Raw genomic sequence first — 21432 nt, forward strand, 5'->3', positions numbered from 1 at the left:
TGAACTCCTCAAAGACAAAGGAATTGATAGTAGATTTCCGAAGATCCAGGCTCTGCCATCAGCTAATTAACATTCGAGGGGTGGACAACGAGGTGGTGCCAACCTACAAATATCTCGGTGTACACCTGGACAACATGTTGGACTGGTCCTTTAACACAGATGCACTCTACATGAAGGGGCAGAGCCAACTCTTTTTGTTAAGGAGGCTCAGATCCTTAGACATCTGCAGTAAGATGATGTAGATGTTTTATCAGTCTGTGGTGGCAAGTGTTATTCTATGCTGCAGTCTGCTGGGGAAGCAGTATAAAACACAAGGATGCGAGGCGACTGGACAAACTGGTGAAAAAAGCTGGCACTGTGATTGGAACCAGGTTGGCCTCACTGGTGGAGAGATGCACACAGAAGAAGCTAAAGGCCATTCTAAATTACACAGATCATCCACTTCACAACTTCTTTGTGGACCAGAGAAACAGCAGCAGTGGACGGCTCATCTCTCTGTGCTGCAGGACTGAGAGATACAGAAAATCATTCATCCCTGCAGCCATTAAGCTTCATAACTCTCTAGCCAATGGGAGATGAGCTGACAGACACCTGAATTACTTGTTTTATGTGATTTTTTTTTATAATTTTATCTGCCAGACACCTGAATTTCCCTTCAGGGATTAATACAGTACATTCTATTCTATTCTATTCTATTCTATTCTATTCTATTCTATTCTACAATTTACCAGTACATGTTGTGCTTTGACAATCAGAATCAGAATCAGCTTTATTGGCCAGGTATGCTTGAACACACAAGGAATTTGACTTAGGTAAACTGTGCTCTCTTTGTACAAGGCATAAGAATAAGGTATACAAATAATGATAAAAAAATGTAATAACAATAACATCAGCTATAAATACAAAAGAACAACAAATAGGCATGACTAATAATGATAATATTGCAGTGGTGAGAAGCAGAGGTAGTTTTTACATTAAAAAAAATAGTAGTTAAATAAAAGAAAATAAATAATAAAATAAATAGAAATATGGAATTCTGCTTGGAGCAATGTTGCATTGTATATTTACATGTATATTTACAGAGAGTATTGATCCAACAGGTATGACACTGTTATGGTTTAGTGTTCATCAGAGTGACAGCCTGGGGGAAGAAACTGTTCTTATGGCGGGTTGTTTTGGCGCACAGTGATCTGTAGCGCCTGCCAGAGGGGAGGAGTTTGAAGAATTTGTGTCCAGGGTGTGAGGGGTCAGTGGTGATGCTACCTGCCCGTTTTCTGGCCCGGGACCGGAACAATTAAAACAACAATTAAAGTTACTTTAGATTACCCATATCCTATATAATGCAAATCCAAAATATGACGCAGATTTTGGATCCACTGTGTATATTTGTACTATCTTATTATCAGCTTGCAAAGGATATTTACTAACATGCATAAAATGTGCTATTGTTGTTAAGTATGATTGGTTAATGGGTTTGTTAATTACCCCTTATTCCTCATACCGCAACAAGAAACTATCTCTTATAACAGAGTGTTTTTAAATTACATGCAAACTTTAACCTGTTCATGTAAGGGAACCATAGACTGTATAAGGGAACACTCATTCATTGTCCTCTGGTATGGGGTCAATGGGGTCAGGAATCCCTGGTGCAGTAAAGTGGTGTGACCAATAGGCGTCACTGTTCTCCATCAGTGAATCACACAGACAGCATACGGTTTGGTGAGGGGGGGTGACGTCATTGTTGGGGTATTTTCAAGATGGCGCTGGACTGTGGCCGGGATGCCGCTGCTGCAGCTAAACGCTGAGGGATTTAATTAATCTTCCTCCTCAGCGTCGACGTCCACTTCGAGAGACTGATGACATCTTGGTATTTTGGACACCAGAGAGTAACATGTTACATCCTGTGACTGTCAGGTAACGCTGGAGTCTCCCTGGCTAAAATGGTAGCCCCTTCCTCCAAGAACAACAAAACCTGCTGCTGCTGCGGAGCTCGGCCGACGGGGCAGGAGGACTCGATGCAGGTTTTTCTGCCGGGGCCCGAGGCTCGCATTACGGACTGAGTGGTCATGGAAACGACGGGGGAGAACGGAGGGTCGTTTGCTGTCGACTTGAACGAGAACGAAGAAATAAGAGTCTGTGGAGGAGGAGGAGGGTTAGCGGGGAAGAAGCCTTACATCAGAGAGCACGGCAGAGCGCTGCTGGACGGGGTCAGTGGGGGTCAGGAAGCCGGTAAGGGTCATATTTACGTGACCGGTAACGGGAGGAATGTAAACAGTGACTCCTCGGTACAGCCGCACACACACAAGAGGGACATAATGCTGGATTTGGTCACAGGGGAGAAGTACCTCCCCGAGCAGCTGACTGATAGCTGTGTGGTCTCTGGGGTCTGTGAAGACCACGGCGGCCTGAACGGATTTACTGAGTCACTCTGTGAGGATGAGCCTACAATGATCGGACTGGAAGGAGGAGGAGGAGGTGTAAGAGCAGGGGAAGGAGAGGGAGGAGGGCCCGGTCTAGCAGGGACCACAGCCGCTTCCTGTCGAGCTGTGCTCGGGGCTCGGGTTTCAGAGGAGACGGACCGAGGGGTGCGCCAGCAGCCTGCGGGGGAGAGGGAAGGGGAACACGCAGAGTCCGAGGACGTCACCCCGGTAGAAGTGTCGGCTGGCTGCATCGGGACTTCTGCAATTCTTGATCGGATGCCATGCACGGGGAGGCACCAGCAGGACTGCGCCTGCACAGCAGCTGATCTCTCGGGTCCAGATGTAAACATGCCCAACGGGGATGTTGACAGTACGGGATCCTGCGATCCAGAAGCGGATCTGTCTCATTGCAGACCGACGGGGATGTTTTCCAGCCAGCAACTGGACGAGAGACATGGTTTATGCGATGTGGACTGCGAGGAAGTGAAAGTAGCCAACGGGGGTTTACACATCGTGACAACCGCCAGAGATTCATATGATTGGCCCGATTCGGACTATCTGCCCGAAAACAACACGGACACTGATCTGGACCTGGGTCTAGGGCAGGAAAACGGGGCAGGATTAGAAGAGTGTCTAGGGAGCAGAGGGGCCTCCAGCGGGACATCGGTTCTCCAGTGCCCGGTGGAGGATGCTCCAGCCTCGGCAGAACATAATCACTCCACCGATTCCCCGGCCCCATCTCCGGACGAGGACTCTCTCCCCCTTGGATCAAGTGCCAAACCCCCCTCTCCATGCCCGTCCCCCTACCCTAACGTGAACGGTGACAGTCCGCTATCTGAGCCCAACATCAGGGAGGATGAGGAGGACTTCAGTGACCTTAGTTTACCAGTGAGGCCGGTGAGTTTGAGAACTAACCCAAACCTCGCGGTGTCCCTCAGCTGTGATGCCACCCCGCTGTCCCCGGACGATGATGGTGGCTTTTATTTTGGAGACGAGGGTTACGAGGGGGACTTGTGGAGCGTTTTGGATGCGGGTCGCAGGCAGAGCGCCCCGGACAAGCTGCCAGACCTGACCGATCAGACTGACAGCTCGGACCCTAAGCTGATGCCAAAGAGGTTTGGCATCGCTGATTTCTTCACCAGGTAAACCTAAGTGTCCCCTTCTTCTTGTTTATCTTTGTTCTCTCACTCTCTCAGGTGGTGAACTTTCAAACACACAATCCTTTGATGTGGTAAATACATAAAAAACAGTTTCCTGCTTTCAAACAAAAAAACCTCAAACATCAACCAACATCAGAAGAAGTTGACACTACATGAACCTGTCATGAAAGAAAGCTGCTCCTGGAGAGGTTAAAACTGACTTGAGGACACTCCACTATTTTCAAAATAGAGTGTGCACAAGCTCTCCATCAGCTGCATGAAGGCCAGCTGATTGGATGATACCTACCCTGCAAAAAAAAAAAAAAAAAAATCTGACCAAGGGAATTCTTTTATCTCCTAGTCAAAATATTTCATTGCACTTCATTGAAGCTACATTGACATGACAGGTCCAGTGCTAAACCTTTCAATATATTTCAAGCCAACATTTTTTTGATAAATTCCTTAAACTAAGTATTACCGGTTGTTTTAACTATCAAGATAATGTTGCTTGCCACATTTGCATCCCTTTTTACACATTACAAGTCCTTATTTTAGCCTTATAATAACAATCCAGCCAGCCTCGACTTAAGTATGCAGAGACTATCTACAAAGTGCAATCCTGACAATCCTGTTTGTTTATGTTGCATTTGATGAAATACAAACATGTTATAATTATATTACTCATTATTCTATGCACGTTACAGTCTAATAGACATGTTATCAATCATTTAAAGGGGTGTTAACATTGCTGGACAACAGCCATACTGTCATGGCTTCCTACTGTCTGCAGACATTATTTGTTTACCTTTATTTTAATCGGCCTGGTATCCCTGAGGTGCTGCTGATTATTTCAACATGCCATTAATCAACCTGATTAATTAGTCTATCTCTACAAAGATGCTGCAAAATGAATGAATGAATCGATCAATCAATCAATCAATCAATCAATCAATCAATCAATCAATCAATCAATCAATCAATCTTTATTTGTATAGCGCCAAATCACAACAAACATTATCTCAAGACGCTTTTAAAAACATAGCAGGTCTAGACCGTACTCTATGTTAAATTATTAACAAAGACCCAACATCAAGACAGGATAAGATCCAGTCTGATCTCATCTTAATCCACCATGAGCATTGCACCTCACAGCATTTAGTAAATTACAGCAGCAAGGACAAACTTCCTTTAACAGGCAGAAACCTCAAGTACAACCAGACTCGTGTTAGACGGCCATCTACCTCGACCGAGTCGGGCAAAAGTATGTGACGACTTTACCCTGGATAAGTGTAGAGTCAAAACCACGTCACACATTAACGCTGTCGGTTATATTGGAACAGTTATTTTGGGGAAATGTGCTTTTAAATCATTTGGTGGGCATGTCTTACTCACACCATCCTCACCACCATGGTTTAGATGTCAGTACTCAGAACTTTAATTACATACGTCAAATGAAGTACTTCTTACTTTTACTAGAGTAACAGACTATTAGTTTCACTTCAACTTTTTAAAATGACATTGAAGTAAGCACCAAAAACTTCATTTGTTTTAGTATAATCCATTAAGAGCCCAATAAGATATCAAAACAAAATATATTGATTTTGTGATAGGAGAAAAACACATATTTTGTGAATACAGTCAGGCAACACATGCTGCTGAATGTACAATCCACACACAACAGATTTATATATATCTTGGTATGTAAAGTATGTTTGCCCTTGAAGTGTGCAGCTGTGTTTGATTGAAGTCTTGGCAGTGTGTGCAGGTTAACGGGCTGTGGTCACACGTGAACAGATGGAGATATGCACTGTTGCTGTGACAATAAAAGGGCAAGAAGTTGAAACAACATTCAGACCTCTACATCTGAAGCCAACAGGGCGAGAAGGATGATATCAGTATTTGTTTTTGGAAAACTAAACACCTTTTAGATCACGTCTACCTCGGAGTATCCCTCCATGAGTATGAATCAGTACCTTCTGAATGTCAGGTTGCCCCCACCCTCTGTTGAACCGGCTGTACACCTGCTATATTTTTGTGCACAGTTTAGATCTTACCTTTAGATCTTACACACACACACACACACACACACACACACACACACACACACACACACACACACACACACACACACACATCTTCTGCCCTCTTGGCCATTTATTCCCAGCTCCCACCATGTGTCCTCCTCCATCTGGTCCGGATATTATTAAATCAAGAACAGGTCTTACGGTGTAATGAGGATCTGGCATCTGTTCAGCAACTGGAACGTGACAAATGGAATTTATTTGGAGATACTTGTGGCTTAATTCTGCTCTTGGATAGTGTCTTTGTTTGGTTAGTGTTGAGGTCAGTCCAGTAAGTAAAAGATAAGTTTAACTTAGAGCCCATAAAACTTAGTACAAAATCAACACTCTATAGAAATATAAAAACTCCATGCAGAAGGTTTGGGAGATGCCAGAGGCCCTTTTTGCTAGGGACATACCAGACAGTCCCCACAATCCTGATCCTATTTTTCAATATTAAGGATATTACCTGACCCGATACTTGTGTTTGCTTTGGTAAGAAAGCTGTACAATGTTTTTTTGTTGGTCTTCATTTTACAATCCAGTGTACATTGAGGCCTAGCGATGACATCGGACCAAAGTCAAAGCTCCTAATGTCTGTAGTAAAACTAAAAGACGTACATCATTTTTTGAATCACCTCGTATGTTGTCACAAACCTTGCTGAACAGCTTCAGTAAGGTAGTGAGTGAGATGTAGTGTTAAGACCAAGCGGCAACCTCCGGCCGTGAGAATATAAGTCAACACCAAAGTGTTAAAGACTGCAGTTTCTCGAGTGTCCGCTTGAGGCTGGCCCCGGAAGTTCTGAAAACCACCAATTCAACAAAGCCGATCTTTACAGCAGAAATAAACACGTTTACAGTCTGGTACAAAAAACGAGTGTTGTCTGGATAGCTCATTTCCCGATCAGCACACACTGTACGGGGGGTGAATTTTTTCACAACACAGCAATTTCAAAGATATTAAGATTACGAGTTGACTGGCGGGAACACTGTAGCTGTTGGCTAGGAGGCTCAAAGCCCGCCTCTTTACCTCACACTAGTTCAACAGTAGTTAGGCTACGTTCAGCATTTCCAATATGGCTCCCGCCAACGATTGGCTTCAAAACAGTGCTTCAGAAACAGACGGGTGATGTCACGGATACTACGTCCATTATTTATACAGTCTGTGGTCAAGATGGCAGGACATACAGTGGATTCCAAAGATGTGTAAGACCTGTATTCTCTACCACAGAGATGGGCTGGTCCTTGAAGCGATTAATTCAACCACCTTCACTGGAGTCTTTTGACCTTTCTGCTCTCTTGAGGAAAGTTTTCCTTTCTTTTAAAGTCCTGCGCTTGTCGAGCAGCCTTTCCTTTGTTGCTTAAGTGAATTTTGTTGCATTTTAGTTTCCTATTGCATTGCTTAAGTGCCCGTTGGACTGTTTCACTTTCTAGTTTGATGCTGATCCAACAGACAGTCCTGTGTTTGGTTTATGTTTTCGTCTTTTGAACCATGTGTCCCTGGAGAGTTACTGTAAAGCTGCCATAAAGCGGTTGCTGTTGCTGTGTCAAACCCAAAATGCTTGATTACACTAAGTAACTCACGTGTTTGCGTTCCAATTGTGTTCAGTGACAGCTGACATAAATGATCGGTGATCGGCTCAAGTTGCCAATCACTGATCAGTCAAGAAAGGCCAGATCAGCACCGATCCAATTGTTGACATTGGGATTGGGACATCCCTAGTTCCTGTTTTATTGTTAGTTTTTAAACATTTTGATCAAATCTAACGCACAATGGTTGAAATAAATGTAAAAAATAAAATGTAAACAAAGCCTCAGTGTGATCAGCTGACAGAGCTTCAGTGACACAGAATGACCCACATCTAAAACCACTTATTGACATAATAGAGGGATTAAAGAGGGTGTTTGCTAAAGGACTTGACCATTTGACATGGATGTGCTCCTTTTCACAGCGTCTCAGAGCTACAGCCTGGGGCCTGTAACTGTGCAATAGGCTTCATGTTAATCATGTCCCAGTTCCCTATATGTGCAGTAAGTGATACAGCAGGCCTCAGTGAGCATTGACTCAGTGCAGCCTCTTTCCTCAGGGCTTAGCCCACATTCACGGCTCCCTCTGCTCTTCTGCTTTCTATTCTGAGGCATCGGGCTGCTTCATCACACTGTTTAACCTCTACTGACACGCTGCAGCACAGATGTTGTTGTGACAAGTGACAGGCGTGAAAAGTGCTGCGGTGGACATTTCCTGAAAAGTTAACATTTTCGGACCAGGTCTTTTAAGTTTGACAAAAATATATTAAGAGGTTGAAATAAAAGCTTGACCAATTGGGTCAGATGTTATCTCTTTGTAAATCCGGATTGAAGAGTATTAAAAGGGTTTTGAAATGTGGTTAAATCTAGATTAAATAATATTGTTCTCACTTTAAACTGTATTGATATTGGGTTTAAACAGGGTTTACCTATTCTTATATGTTCATTAATGGATGAACTTGGTAATTAATTCTGTGAGTCAGTAACAGGAAGAGTCATGAGGAAGTTATGAGTCTGTAAACATCCAGTGTGAGTGTCTTTCACTGGCCAGTCATCTCTGGGGGTGGGGGAAGTGTCATTGTGCTGTCTTTCTCTGGCAGTAAAAGTTTGATATCATGAATGTGTTTCTCTATTTCAAAGCCAAGTTTCCAGAGTCAACGGACTCTCCCTCTCTTTCGATCCATGACATTATTTTGACCAATGTTGATGTTTTGTGTTCAAACTGTGTTCAAAGAGAAATCCATAGTTGTTGCCAAGCCTTTTTTTTCAGAAATCAGAGGACAGTCAGGCAGGTTGGTCGAGGACATCAAAGCTTAGCCTGGAGGCAGCGAGGTCGCTGATAGTGGAGGGCCTGTTTGTTCAGACTTAAAGAACCTAAGGAGGGTCTGTTTTACAGCCTCAGCCAAATGCTACAGAGCATTTACTTTTTATAGGACTGTTAAAAGAGTTTAAGAAGTCTCAAAGAGGTTGAGCAGATCTGTTCCTTAATGAAGTGTGGCTCTGGGATTTTTAGCATTTGATCTTTTGTCAGTACTGGGGGGATGAATGTCCATATCAGGTTAATCTGGCTCTGATGTTGATCTGATTCCATACAGAGTCCAGTACTTCTTAAGGGGATGACATCTTTTCTATCATGATAGTTTTTCATAGATTAAGACATAGAAGAACGGTTTGTTTTGGTTGCGGAGCTGAGACAGTGGATTCACTTCTATAGGCTGTGGACCAACTTACTGAAGTCAACATGTTATTTACGAAAGACCCAACATCAAGATAAGATACATTTCAATCTTATCTCATCCTAATCCACAAGGAGCAGAGCCTCTTGCAACATTTAGCAAGTTACAATGGTTAGGACAAACTTCCTTTAACAGGCAGAAACCTCGAGGAGAACCAGACTTATGTTAGACGGCCATCTGCCTCCACTGTGTTGGAGTTGGAAAGGGGGAAAGAGGGAGAGGCAGAAACGGAGAGACCTACAGACGTATGGATCTAAAGCCAATAATAACGGTCAAGTTACGTGTACTATGTGCAGGAACAGGAAGTTAATGATAATAGACTAATTTAATATATACAGCAGTTAAAGTCAACAGGTCTAATTTAAGGATTTACAATGATTATGAAAATATGGATAGGAATGATAATATCAATTATGTCAACATATCTTATCAAGGGAGACTGCAGATAAACATTTAACGGACATAAGTGATCTGCAGAATCACGTCAGCCTACCAGATCTGGTTGTGGCTGGTAAGGGATTCACATGTCTAACTTTGCAAATCAATATATCAGTACCTGAGTTTGGATGTTAGCTGATAGTGGGTACCTGTCTGATGCCTGTGTTCATTTAACCAGCTGTTTGTCTCACAGAGCAGAAAAGACTTTGATCACAACATCTTGGACTTTAAAATAGATTTTTTTGATGTTTTCAAACAAAATGCATACATGATCATACATGTTTATTATGTTTCTATCAGTATTGAAGTAATAATTAAATGTGCACAAGCAACTTTGTAACAAAACAAGCAAGTCGTTGCTTTCGTGGGTATAAAATCCATAGACTGTATAATATTAGTACAGCAGTAGTAGTATCTGTGAATTCACCCACTTGAGACTCAAGAGATCGACTTTTTTTCAATTTGTGTCTATGTGGTTTCCGGAACTTCTGGAGCCAGCCTCAAGTGGATCCTCGAAGAACTGCAGTTTTTACCACTTCTGCATGGGCTTCAATTTTCGCAGCTGGAGTTCGCCGCTTGATAAAATCTCACTGCAGCTGATGATTTAGCTCCTTTCTTTTCTCCTTGATCAACCTTGCTGCCCAGTGTGCTGCTGACGTGTGACAAAGTGTTATTGTTGGGCCTGTGTGTCCACAGGAGAGCAGAATGTTTAAAGGGTTAATTGTAATTCAGTTAGATTATCAGGTTCCCAAAGTACAGTACAGGCTCATACCAAATCATGTAACAAACTGATGCTGCTTGATGACAGCTAGTACAAAGTACTTGATCTGGAGTGTCCTTTTGTTGGTCTTCTGTGATATCTTATCTTCTATGTAAGCTTTAGCCTGTAAGTGCGAGTAACATACTGCATTACATACCTTCTACTTCAGTCAGCGTCTTCACTACTGGTTCAAATGCTAAAAAGAAAGTCAATATTTGATCTCAAATTTTATGAGATGTGAAAAGTGATGGGAGGGGAACTGCACCCTAACAACATTCCTCAAAAGACACAAGGAAGTAAAACGTGCAAAGCAGAGCTCGAGCACCTCTGTCCTTATCATGCTGAAGAAATCTTAAAGACAGCAGCTCAGCTCAGAGCCACAGGGGTTTCTTCTCTATGTGTTTACTGAGGCAGTAAAATCTGCCTTGACTGGCAGGTGTAGGAAAATGTCTGTTTGTTAAATCTCCGTCTGTGTCAGGCCCAGTTTTGGATTTGGACGCAGGCCTCAGCAGCTGGCTCGAATGTTACAGTGTCTGAGAGGAAATCCAGACAGATGGAGGAGAGAAAACAGCCGTGCTGGAAAACCTCCATGCTGGCTGTTTAGTTCACAGTGCTGTGGGCAGGTCAGGGCGGGTCACAGGCAGAGAGAATCAGAACAAATACAGGCAGGGACGCTACTTGAGTTTAACAACACTGCCCTGCAGCACTCTTCCAGAGAATAACTCTGCTTTTTATGACAAGCATTGAGCTGTTTTATTAACATTATTGAGCTTATATCCACAGTATCAATCCCTCTGAGCTCAATCTGTCCGTCTGTAAAGCAAACTCATCATTAACCTGGCCACACAGTGTACGATTTAGGCCTGGTTTATACTTCTGCGTCGCCCCTACGCAGCAGGGGCTGACGCAGACATGAGCACTACATACTTGTGCGTCGATGTGTCTGTGACGCGCAGCAATACTCCCCTGAAATGCTTGAGGGCAGTGTGGTCTCTCTGCACAGTGGGGTTGTCGGTTTCCAGCCCCGCTATGTTTTCTGTTTACTTTTTTACAGCGATTCTGAACGTATTATGTTAATTTAGAGCTGATACGTATTGCTCTTTATTGCACAGCAATGATTACAGGGAAGAATAGAGAGGACACGTCGGACGAGATGAAATACACGGCCGATGTGTCGGGATATCGGAAGTGCTGTAAATGTGGGAAATACAATGCAGTGGTCAATCACAGGGCCTGTTATCCGTGTCGATTCAACGTGTAGTTACATTTTGGAGGAGGTGCGCTTCAGCACAGGTACTGGAGCTACCTAGGGTGTAGGCTGCACCGTCAATTTGACACAGAAGTATAAATCCGGCTTTAGGGCATGATTTGCCATCCCAAGTGATGGGAGGTGTGTGGCATCATTCAAGGGTTGTCATAACTGATTATTTGTCCAAATAATCCTCAAGTGTGTGGTGTCAATACGACTATTAAGCTGGGGCGTATCCAACCTAGGATCAAACATAACAAACAGAATCATCTTCTTTTTTTTTCAGCCAATATTTTGCATTCTTAAACTCACACTGGTAGCAGAGGAGCTAAATCTCAGGTTTGACTATCAGAGATGTTATAGGGCAGGGAAATTCATTTTAGAAATCCTCTAAATATACAGGTGAAGTTGAGCTCTAGCTTGAAACAGGCACAGCTAATCCATCAGCATCGTCTCTTTGAAGAATCCATACAGCAGCCTGGCCTGTGTCTTCAAGCTCCTTTGTTCACTCCCATTAACCCACCACTTAATTCACTGAGCTCTGGTCACTGCTGTGATTAATTATTCACACACACACACACACACACACACACACACACACACACACACACACACACACACACACACACACACACACACACACACACACACACACACACACACACACACACACACACACACACACACACACACACACACCTTGCCTAGTGCACATCAGGGATGAGGTTAGATCCCATTATGTCCCAAACGTCCCAAAACCACACACACACACACACGCTCATTGCATGTCTGTTACATTGCATTAGCGTCTTAATCTTTCCTTTGGGAGTAAAACAGGAGCTGCCATGTGATGCTCCATGTTTTTGAATGTGCTGCTACAGGTGTGCTGTTCAGGTGTTACAGAGAACAAGGCAGCTTCAGATCCCCAGAGCGGCTTGATGAAACAGACACAAAGGGAAACCCTGTGGTTTACTTCTCTCATGCTGGAGGATGAATAGTGACAACCTAATCTGTTGTTTTTGACCTACCAGCACACCGGCAGCTTTCAAAACAAATTCAATAAGCTTGATAGATCGGATGAATGAGTTAGAGCTTGAATCTTTATTAGGTACCGTGTTGAATGATGTTTTTGTCTTCTATGATTTATTTCAATTCAACCAAAGCCATGAACTCAGAGAGCAAAACACAGATTGTTGTAAAAAAAGATTCAATTGACAATTTTTCTGACATCTTCTCAAACACCTTTAAAAACCACAATTTACAAAGTGCTTCACAAGCAATAGGGCACATAAAAACAAACACAAAGATAATTCAACAGCAGAGATAGCTTAAACAAAAATTTAAATCAGACAACAAGAAAACAAACACAAAAGACCCGAACAATGATTTAAGCTGATGTCACAGGCAACACAAGAACCTGACGATATGAACTGAGACCAGAGGGACCAAGAAGATAAGACAATTGAAAGTATAAAAGGAAAAAAACATTAAAAAGGAGCTACAGAAGTATGTTAAATTCTAGCTATAGAAATTGATAAAATATATTAAAATAGAATAAATAAAAGCCAGGAAGATAAGAGACAATAACACGCAGGGAAGGCATAAAGGATATAAAAGCACTGTATACAGATAAAAGCAGTAAAATAAATCAGTAAATCAAGATGAATAAAAGGAATAAAAGCAGTTAGTGAGATATTAAGAGTGTAAAACAATTAAAGGAAAATAAGACGGGATAAAGAGTAAAATGATAATAAAGGCAATAAGAAGACGACGTCAACAAAAGCAAGTTTTTAAAATTGAGTTTTAAGAAAGGATCTAAAAGATGTTACAGATCCTGCCACCCTCAGCTCCTCGGACAGGTAGTTCCAAAGTCTAGGGGCCCTAATAGAAAATGCTTGGTCCCCTTTAGATTCAAGCCTAGACTTTGGAACAGCCAGGAGGTTCCCACCCGAGGATCTAAGGCTGCGGGTCGGCTCACAGGGTGTTAAAAGTTCTGAAATATAGCTTGGAGCCAGACCTGTACATGCTTTAAAAAGTGATCTGAAATAGAGTTTATGAAGTGTGATGAGACGCTGCACAAAAACAAATCAAACTAAATGAAGGAGCCCAGCAGTTTGAATGAAAAGGCTTTTCTACACCCTTTTGCGATATCAAGGCATCCCAGCCCTTGTTCCTGACACTCGGGTGGATTTTCACTCACACAAAAACACTTGAGAGCGATGAAGGTGGAGCCTGCGGAGAGCAGAGGAATAATATTTGTTCGGCTGTCTGCTCGGGCCACAGCTTGCATGTGTGCGTGAGTGTGTGTTTGCTCTTGTTCTCCTTCGCAGCTCCACTTCCTTTTCATAATTCCTTCAGTTCCCCTCCCTCGTTCCCTCTTTCTGTGAAGCAAGCAGCTGAGCAGCAGACTCTTCCACTGAATTCAATGTAAAACTGTTGATTTGGCAACTCCCCCCCCCCCCCCCCCCCCTGTCGAACATCATTTGAAAAACTGCTGCAGCTGCACGATTGTGGTTAAAGGATGATCTGGATGAATATACTGCATTACGTCTTCACTGCTTGAAACAGTCTGCCTTCTGGAGGAGTTTTAGGGAACTGAAAGTTTTTCTGTGGAATTCCAGTCTGGTCTCAAAAACTTTTAGTTTTAGAGGACACATTACTGATAGTGGAATGATCTGGTCATAACATTGTGAAGATTTCAGGCGCAAGTTACCAAAGTGCAACATTTGAAAGACCCTGGAAAAAGAGAGAAGACTGCCTGCTGCATACAAAAAGAAACATGAGCAAACAGACAAACATGTATCAAAAAGAAGGAGTTCTCATGTGTCCTTCACTGGAGCAGCTAAGCGTTCAAGAAAAGGCAACATTTTGCAACAATCACTGTGAAACAAACCACAGACTGACCTATGAAGTAGCAGCAGTCTTTGGGAGGCAGTCACATGACCCAGATGATAACTCAACATGTGACAAAAATGAAAAGATAATATAACACTATAAGATTCTATAGAACCCTCGGTCGAGGCAGGTGGCTGTCTAACATGAGTCTGGTTCTGCTCGAGGTTTCTGCCTGTTAAAGGAAGTTTTCCCTCGCCGCTGTAACTAGCTAAATGCTGCGAGTTGCAATGATCATGGTGGATTAAGATGAGATCAGACTGAGTCTTATCCTGTCTTGATGTTGAGTCTTTGTTAATAATTTAACATAGAGTACGGTCTAGACCTGCTCTGTTTCTAAAAGCATGTTTGTTGTGATTTGGCGCTATACAAATTAAGATTGATGATTTAGAAATATACAAATACATCATAACTCAGATACTAAAAGCTGCATGATATGAAGTTGCATGATTGATTCTAATGGTGTTGTGCCTTTTTTCTTAATAATAATAATAATAATTATAATGATAATAATAATTAATAATGATAATAATTGATAACACTTACAAAGTGCTTTCCTGAGTACTCAAAGTGGCTTTACATGAAGTGTGAAAAATAAAATCTATAAAAACAAAAACAGAGATAGGAAATGAGTAGAGGTCATGTGTTGTAGTTTTTTTTTTGAAGAGGTAGGTTTTGAGTTGTTTTTTAAATGAGTGAAGAGTCAGGGTTTTCAATGTTTGGAGGGAGAAAGTTCCAGAGAGTTGGGGCAGTGATGGCAAAGGCTCTGTCCCACAAGGTGCTGTGGTGGTCTTGGTGATAGGGGACAGGAGATTGGTATCTGATGATCTGAGGTGGTGAAATGGGGAGTGGCGTTTGAGCATGGGTGTGATGTGAGCTCTGGAGCAGGAGTGGGTGAATAACCAGGCAGCTGAGTTCTGAATGTACTGTGGTTTTTGGAGGTCTGTAGAGGGATGGAGGTAAAGGATGCTGTTGCAGTAGTCCAGTCTGGAGGTTATGAAGAAGTGGATGACTGTTTCGGCAGCAGAGGAGGAAAGAAAAGAGCTCTTACGTATTTTTGTGTGGAAAAAACTGTAATTTGGATTTCTTATATATGACATATAACATACAGATATCGTTCTGAGAATGTGCCAAAGTTGCTGGAAAGGAATGTGGAAATGATATTGTAGTTTTGGGATGTTTTTGGGTAGACTTTAAAATTAGCTGTCGCTGGGATACCTCTGTGGGAGAATTACATGGAAGTGTTTTTGGAAAACTTACCCCTAAGCAACGAGACACTAGTTTGACAAGAACAACAACAAACTCTTACTCCAGCTAAACTTACAAACTTTCACCAAATGTCATAGTTTTTATCACATGACTAAAAGTTCAGCCAGGCTAGTTGACGGCCTGTTCATTTTCCATTTACAGAGTTATCAAGGTACTGTGCTTCAAAAATTGAGACACATGCATACCTCTCTGTCTTGAACTTTAAAGGCACTTTAAAGACTATAAAACCTGTAAAACCTTGTGTCACTCACGAGCAGGCTTTGATTGCACCAGCATAAGCATAAAGTTAACCCAGATGAAGAAGAGGGACAGAGGTAAATGTTTTTGCACATTTGAATGTATAAATACTCCTCTGACAGCTTGAACATTAAGATTTGTCAGACTGTGTGACTTGTGAGTATACACAATGAAGTCAATGATACAAAGCCACAAACAACACTGTGCCATATATAGTCACAGCAAGTCAAAACCGAGTTCATAACAAATGATAAAGATAAATAATAGATGGAAACAATACATGATAGCATGACAATTGAACTATATGCCGGAGGTCATTGGATAGACAAACTCTGTTGCTCTAAATCCTGTTGAACCTGTTTTAACATGTTCCTATTTAAATTCTGTCTCTTCTTGTGAAGCACTTTGGTGCAGAACTTGTTTCACTTTTTCAAATCAAGAACTCCATATCGTTCAATCTGAGCAGACAAGCAATAATAATGACACAACTTGTTGTTTCTCTTTGTTTTTCAGGAGCCTGTTTTCTAGGAAACCCAAAGAGCCCAAGGCACTGTCCCATAATGCAACAGGGTGGCGACTGTTTGGCAAGACACCGTCCAGAGAGGGTGATCAAACTAAAGACCCCACCTCCACAGTGTCCACTGAGCAGGTTAGAACTTTGATCACACACACGATCAAACACAGGATCAAACACATGCACGCGCGCACACACACGCACGCACGCACGCACGCACGCACGCACGCACGCACGCACGCACGCGCGCACACACACACACACACACACACACACACACACACACACACACACACACACACACACACACACAATATCATTAACCTCATTCTGTGCAGGGTGGTTTTTTATCTGGTGTATTTCCTGCACAGACATGGTAAGGATACTGACATGTCTCTGTCTTCATGTCTCGGGCAAAACTCTCCTCTTTTTCACACATCAGCAATTTTAGCTGAGGCTTCTGGTTTTAGTAGTTTTTAGCCGTACAGTAGCCGTTTCAAACTACAAAATGTGGAAAATATGCCCTACTCTGGTCGCATAGCTTTGGGGCGGGAGTAGCTCGGTCCACAGGGACTTGGCTTGGGAACCTGAGGGTTGCCAGCTCAAGTCCCAGTATGGACCAAGTTTGGCAATTGGAACAGTGGATGGAGAGGTCCCCATTGGGATTAATAAAGTACATGTTATAAAATATATATGTAAGCGTATATATGGTCATGAAAACATTACAGGCATTCACATTTACTATGCCATGACAGCCTATTGCCACAAAACTACTTTATGGCCACTAAATTCTACAAATAGGAACTAGCCATCAATCTATCTTCTTTACATTTGCCTTTCAAAGGCTGATTATCCTGCTCTTGTCCACTATCTCCCGTTGTATCGTTGGATTTTGGAGGCATAAATAAGTCTGAATCGGTATTTTCCTCACTGTATAAACCACTTTGTGTTTTTGACAATGTGTCAGATAAAAATAGAGTTAAGGAGAAATCCTTCTTGACATGTGGTAGTTTGCATACATGTTATTGCAAAAGTTCATCACGTTAATGGTTGTTGGCTGCAGCTGAAGAGCACATCTTATGAAAGAACATGCAGAGTATGTATGGCATTTACATTAGAGTGTTTTTATAGGCCTCTGAGTATTACATGCAGATGCTTCATTGTTTTTTTTTATCTGTGAATGCTCCACCCTCTTAAGTCAACCAAGGAGGATAAAGCCAACAGACACAGTAAAGTGCAGCCTGTCATTAAGCCGGTTACATGTCTGATTGGTTGGCCTGATGATGCACAGACTCCAGAGGCTAATGTTGTTAGACTGTGTCTGTTTGCATGCATGGTGGTGGGCATGAGACTGTTAAATGGATTTGCTGTGTGTGTGTGTGTGTGTGTGTGTGTGTGTGTGTGTGTGTGTGTGTGTGGGTGTGTGTGTGTGTGTGTGTGTGTGTGTGTGTGTGTGTGCGCGCTGTCGCTAAGCAACTTCCTCTGCCCTGCAACACTGGGTGCAGTAACCCCCCCCCACACACACACACACACACACACACACACACACACACACACACACACACACACACACACACACACATGCATACAGACAACCCCCCTTGTATGAGGGCCTGCCAGAAATGACACACATACACACTCAAACACACACAGCTGCTCCTCTGCTGTCATCTGGAGCAGGTGGTATCCTCGACACACACACATTTACACACACACATTCTCACATACTGCATCAGCAGCATCCGTCTGGGGGTGAATTTAATCAAATGTCCCCGTCAGACAGACAACTTCAAACTGTCATGATGCAGCAGTGTCAAAATCCAACATGTATCAGTTACTTTACTCTCCAGTCAGAGGCCTCGACACAATCTCGTCTTTTTCTGACCTTGAGCGAGACACACAGAACACCTCGGACCCCGCTGTTCAGCGTTCAGCGTTCAGCGTTCAGACAGAGGAGACAAACTGATGCTGCTGGTCTCTGCACTCACTCTGCACTAGCTGTGCTCACATGATGGCAGCCAGAGTCAGATGATTCATCAGGAAAGGAGCCTGCCAGATGTGGTTTGGCCTTAGCTGGATGACACGTCAGACACAAAGCTGTGTGGGAGAAGAAAAGAGGAGGAGGAGGAGGAGGAGGGAGGGAGACAGCTGACTTCATTCAAATAGTTTTCTTCAAATACTTTTTTTTTTTGCAGTAAAGCAGCAGTTAGCTCAGAGGCTGTGAGGGAATACCACAATAACAACCCTGCTCTTGTGTAGTTAACCTCACCATCAGTCAAAAGGATTTCAGGAGTATCGTTGCTGCAGTCTGCTCACATTTTTAGATGCTGATAGGATTCCTTTGCAAACATCCACTGTAGCCTTTATAGCCCTGACTATATAGCCAAAGGTATGTGGACACCAAACATCAACCTTGGAGCTGAAAATGTAAGTCAATATTTAAGTTTCAAAACACTGCAATTCGTCAAATTGCCACTTGAGATTGAAGCTTAGAGCGAGTTTATTCCCCCGGGCTTCATTTAAAAATCCCTTAAGTTTATAGTAGAGGTAAACATGTGCAGCCTGGTCCTTATAGCTCAATTTCCCCATAATGACAGCTTACAGGGGTGAATTTTATAGAACTAGACCAAGCGGCAACCTCCGGCCACGGGAAGGGAAGCCAATGCAGAAGTGCTATAAACTGCATTGTCTCGAGTGTCCGCTTGAGGCTGGCTCCAAAAGTACCCGAAACCACATACAGACAAATTCAAAAACGACGATCTTCACGACAGAAATAAACATGTTTACAGCCTGGTACAAAAATTGAGTGAAGTCTGGATATCTCAATTCTCTATTGGCACACACTGTACGGGGGGTGAATTTTTTCATAACGCGGCAGTTTCGAAGATATTAATATTACAAATTTTTCATTATGAGAGACACAGCTGTCTTGGTTGACAGGCGGGAACACTCTAGCTGTTGGCGAGGAGGCTCAAAGCCCACCTCTTTATCTCACACTATGCTCGACTACATACTACAAACATTAACAGATGATTTAACTGTTGAAAACAACAACAACCAACAAAGTGATGCCCTAGGCAAAATCAGTAAAAAGGAAAGGTGGTTGATTTATTCCTCCTCTCTGCCTCCACCATCTGAGGTCACCACAGCTCTGAAGTCTTCACAGCCTTTTACAGACACTCTGTAAATGATACTGTGAAGTGAAGCAAACCTGAAAATCACTAGTTCAGTCACATGATGAACACATATGACTTTCACTTCTTCTCCTAAACTGATGACAGAGCAGCTGCAGAGCATCACAGCCAGCGAGGGGACTCTGACACCCTCTGCTGGTGAGGCTCAGAAACCTCTGCTGTATAAAATACTTGTTGTTTTGTTGACCCACAGCTGCCTGTGAATGAACAGTTGATTGTGCAGGCTCTGCACACACACACACATACACGTAGACACACACACACACACACACACAAACAGTCTTTTATTTCTTTAACCGTTAGACCTCAAATGTACAACACTGACTCACACATGGAAACAACCACAGACATTTTTAAGCAGCTTTTCAAAGGTCACATACATACTCGAGGACTTTTCCTGTACACATGCTTGATCGCTTGAATGATGCAACACACACACACACTTACTGCTGTAAATTTATTCAGAATCAGCAATTCTTTGTTCCAACGAAGTAGCGTCTTCTCCCAGAGCTGCAGCTGATAAACAATTGCTCCATTTATGTGTGTCTGAGTTAGTGTGTGTGTGTGTGGGTGTGTGTCTGTAGGTCTGGTGTATCGATGTTTTCCAGAACAGTAAGCATCTGGTTTTGTATAATGTCTCTATTGTTTGTATTTCCTTCATAACAAACATTTTGTGACGATGACATCCCAAGTTAACTTATGAATAGTACTCTAACACTTTATTAACAAAGGGTCAAGAGGCCAGCACTTATAGAAGAACATAAATCAGTGCATAAAGTTTGAGATTTTGATGTGAAATAAGCACAGCTTGAAATGTATGTAGGCATTAAAACTTGTGCACAACATGAAAACAGTGTCATCATCCAGATGACCTCTAAAGAAGTAAAAGGCTTATTAAATAGATTCAGATTCAGAAGGTGTTTCTAAATTCAATAATGCTACTCATTTTATGAAGTAGTTGTAGAAATAACTGCGGTTCCAAATTTGTGCATGCTTTTTTAGTTAGCAAGTTAGTCCTACTGATGTTTTGAGAGACAGAGATGAAATCAGTAACCAGATTTAGTGACTCTGATAAACACCAGTGTTCTTCCATTGAGCCACCATCAGTAGGACCAATTTTAGGCTGCAACCAAGCAGCAACTGCAGGGCTGCAAGAACTGAAGCCAAAACTCCTGAAGTACCGGAAACCACATACACACCAATTCAAAAAAGACTATCTCTACAGCAGAAATGTAGAGGCAGAAACATGAGTCTGGTTCTGCTCGAGTTTTCTGCCTGTTAAAAGGAAGTTTTTCCTCGCCGCTGTAACTTGCTAAATACTGCAAGGTGCAATGCTCATGGTGGATTAAGATGAGATCAGACTGAGTCTTATCCTGTCTTGTTGTTGGGTCTCTGTTAATAATTTAACTTAGAGTAGGGTCTAGACCTGTTCAGTTTGTAAAAGCATCTTGAGACAATGTTTGTTGTGATTTGGCGCTATACAGATAAAGATTAATTGATGTTTACAGCCTGGTACAAAAATTAGTGTAGTCCGAAAAGCTAATTTCTTGATCTGTACACTGTACAGGGGGTGAATTTTTTCATAACGCAGCAATTTCAAAGATATTAAGATTACGAGTTTTCCATTATGTGAGGAACAGCTGACTTGATTGACAGGCGGGAACACTATAGCTGTTGGCGAGGAGGCTCAAAGCCCGCCTCTTTACCTCACACTCGCTCCACAGATGTTAGGTTGAGATCAGCATTTCAAATATGGCTCCCGACGACGATCGACTTCAAAACAGCGCTTCAGAAACAGATGGGTGATGTCATGGATACTACGTCCATATTTTATACAGTATGTCTGCAACATTAAAGTTAGCTTATTTATTTCAGTGCTGACTTGTTCAAACTGTTAGTTAACACACTAAACTGAACATGTGTAACAGTCTAGCTTTGATGTCACTAACATCAGGGACAAAGTAGACTATCTGCTCAGGAGACTTAGGTCTTTAGCT

At 42.5% G+C, this 21432-nt stretch overlaps 1 protein-coding gene across 2 annotated transcripts in view; it reads left to right on the plus strand.

The window, feature by feature from the left end:
- Positions 1-1610: 1610 nt before the first annotated feature.
- tbc1d12a (TBC1 domain family, member 12a) overlaps positions 1611-21432 on the plus strand; it is a 33001-nt gene continuing 13179 nt past the window's right edge. Inside the window, exons 1-2 of one of the 2 annotated variants that reach the window (XM_034681827.1) lie at positions 1611-3562; positions 16241-16376. In XM_034681827.1, coding sequence (XP_034537718.1) covers positions 2067-3562; positions 16241-16376 — 1632 coding nt within the window. In that variant the 5' untranslated portion in view covers positions 1611-2066. The remainder of the gene's footprint in view (positions 3563-16240; positions 16377-21432) is intronic. The other variant, XM_034681828.1, reaches the window with a different exon arrangement.

Source organism: Notolabrus celidotus, chromosome 4 (assembly GCF_009762535.1).
Source record: "Notolabrus celidotus isolate fNotCel1 chromosome 4, fNotCel1.pri, whole genome shotgun sequence".
NCBI classification, from domain to species: Eukaryota; Metazoa; Chordata; class Actinopteri; order Labriformes; family Labridae; genus Notolabrus; species Notolabrus celidotus.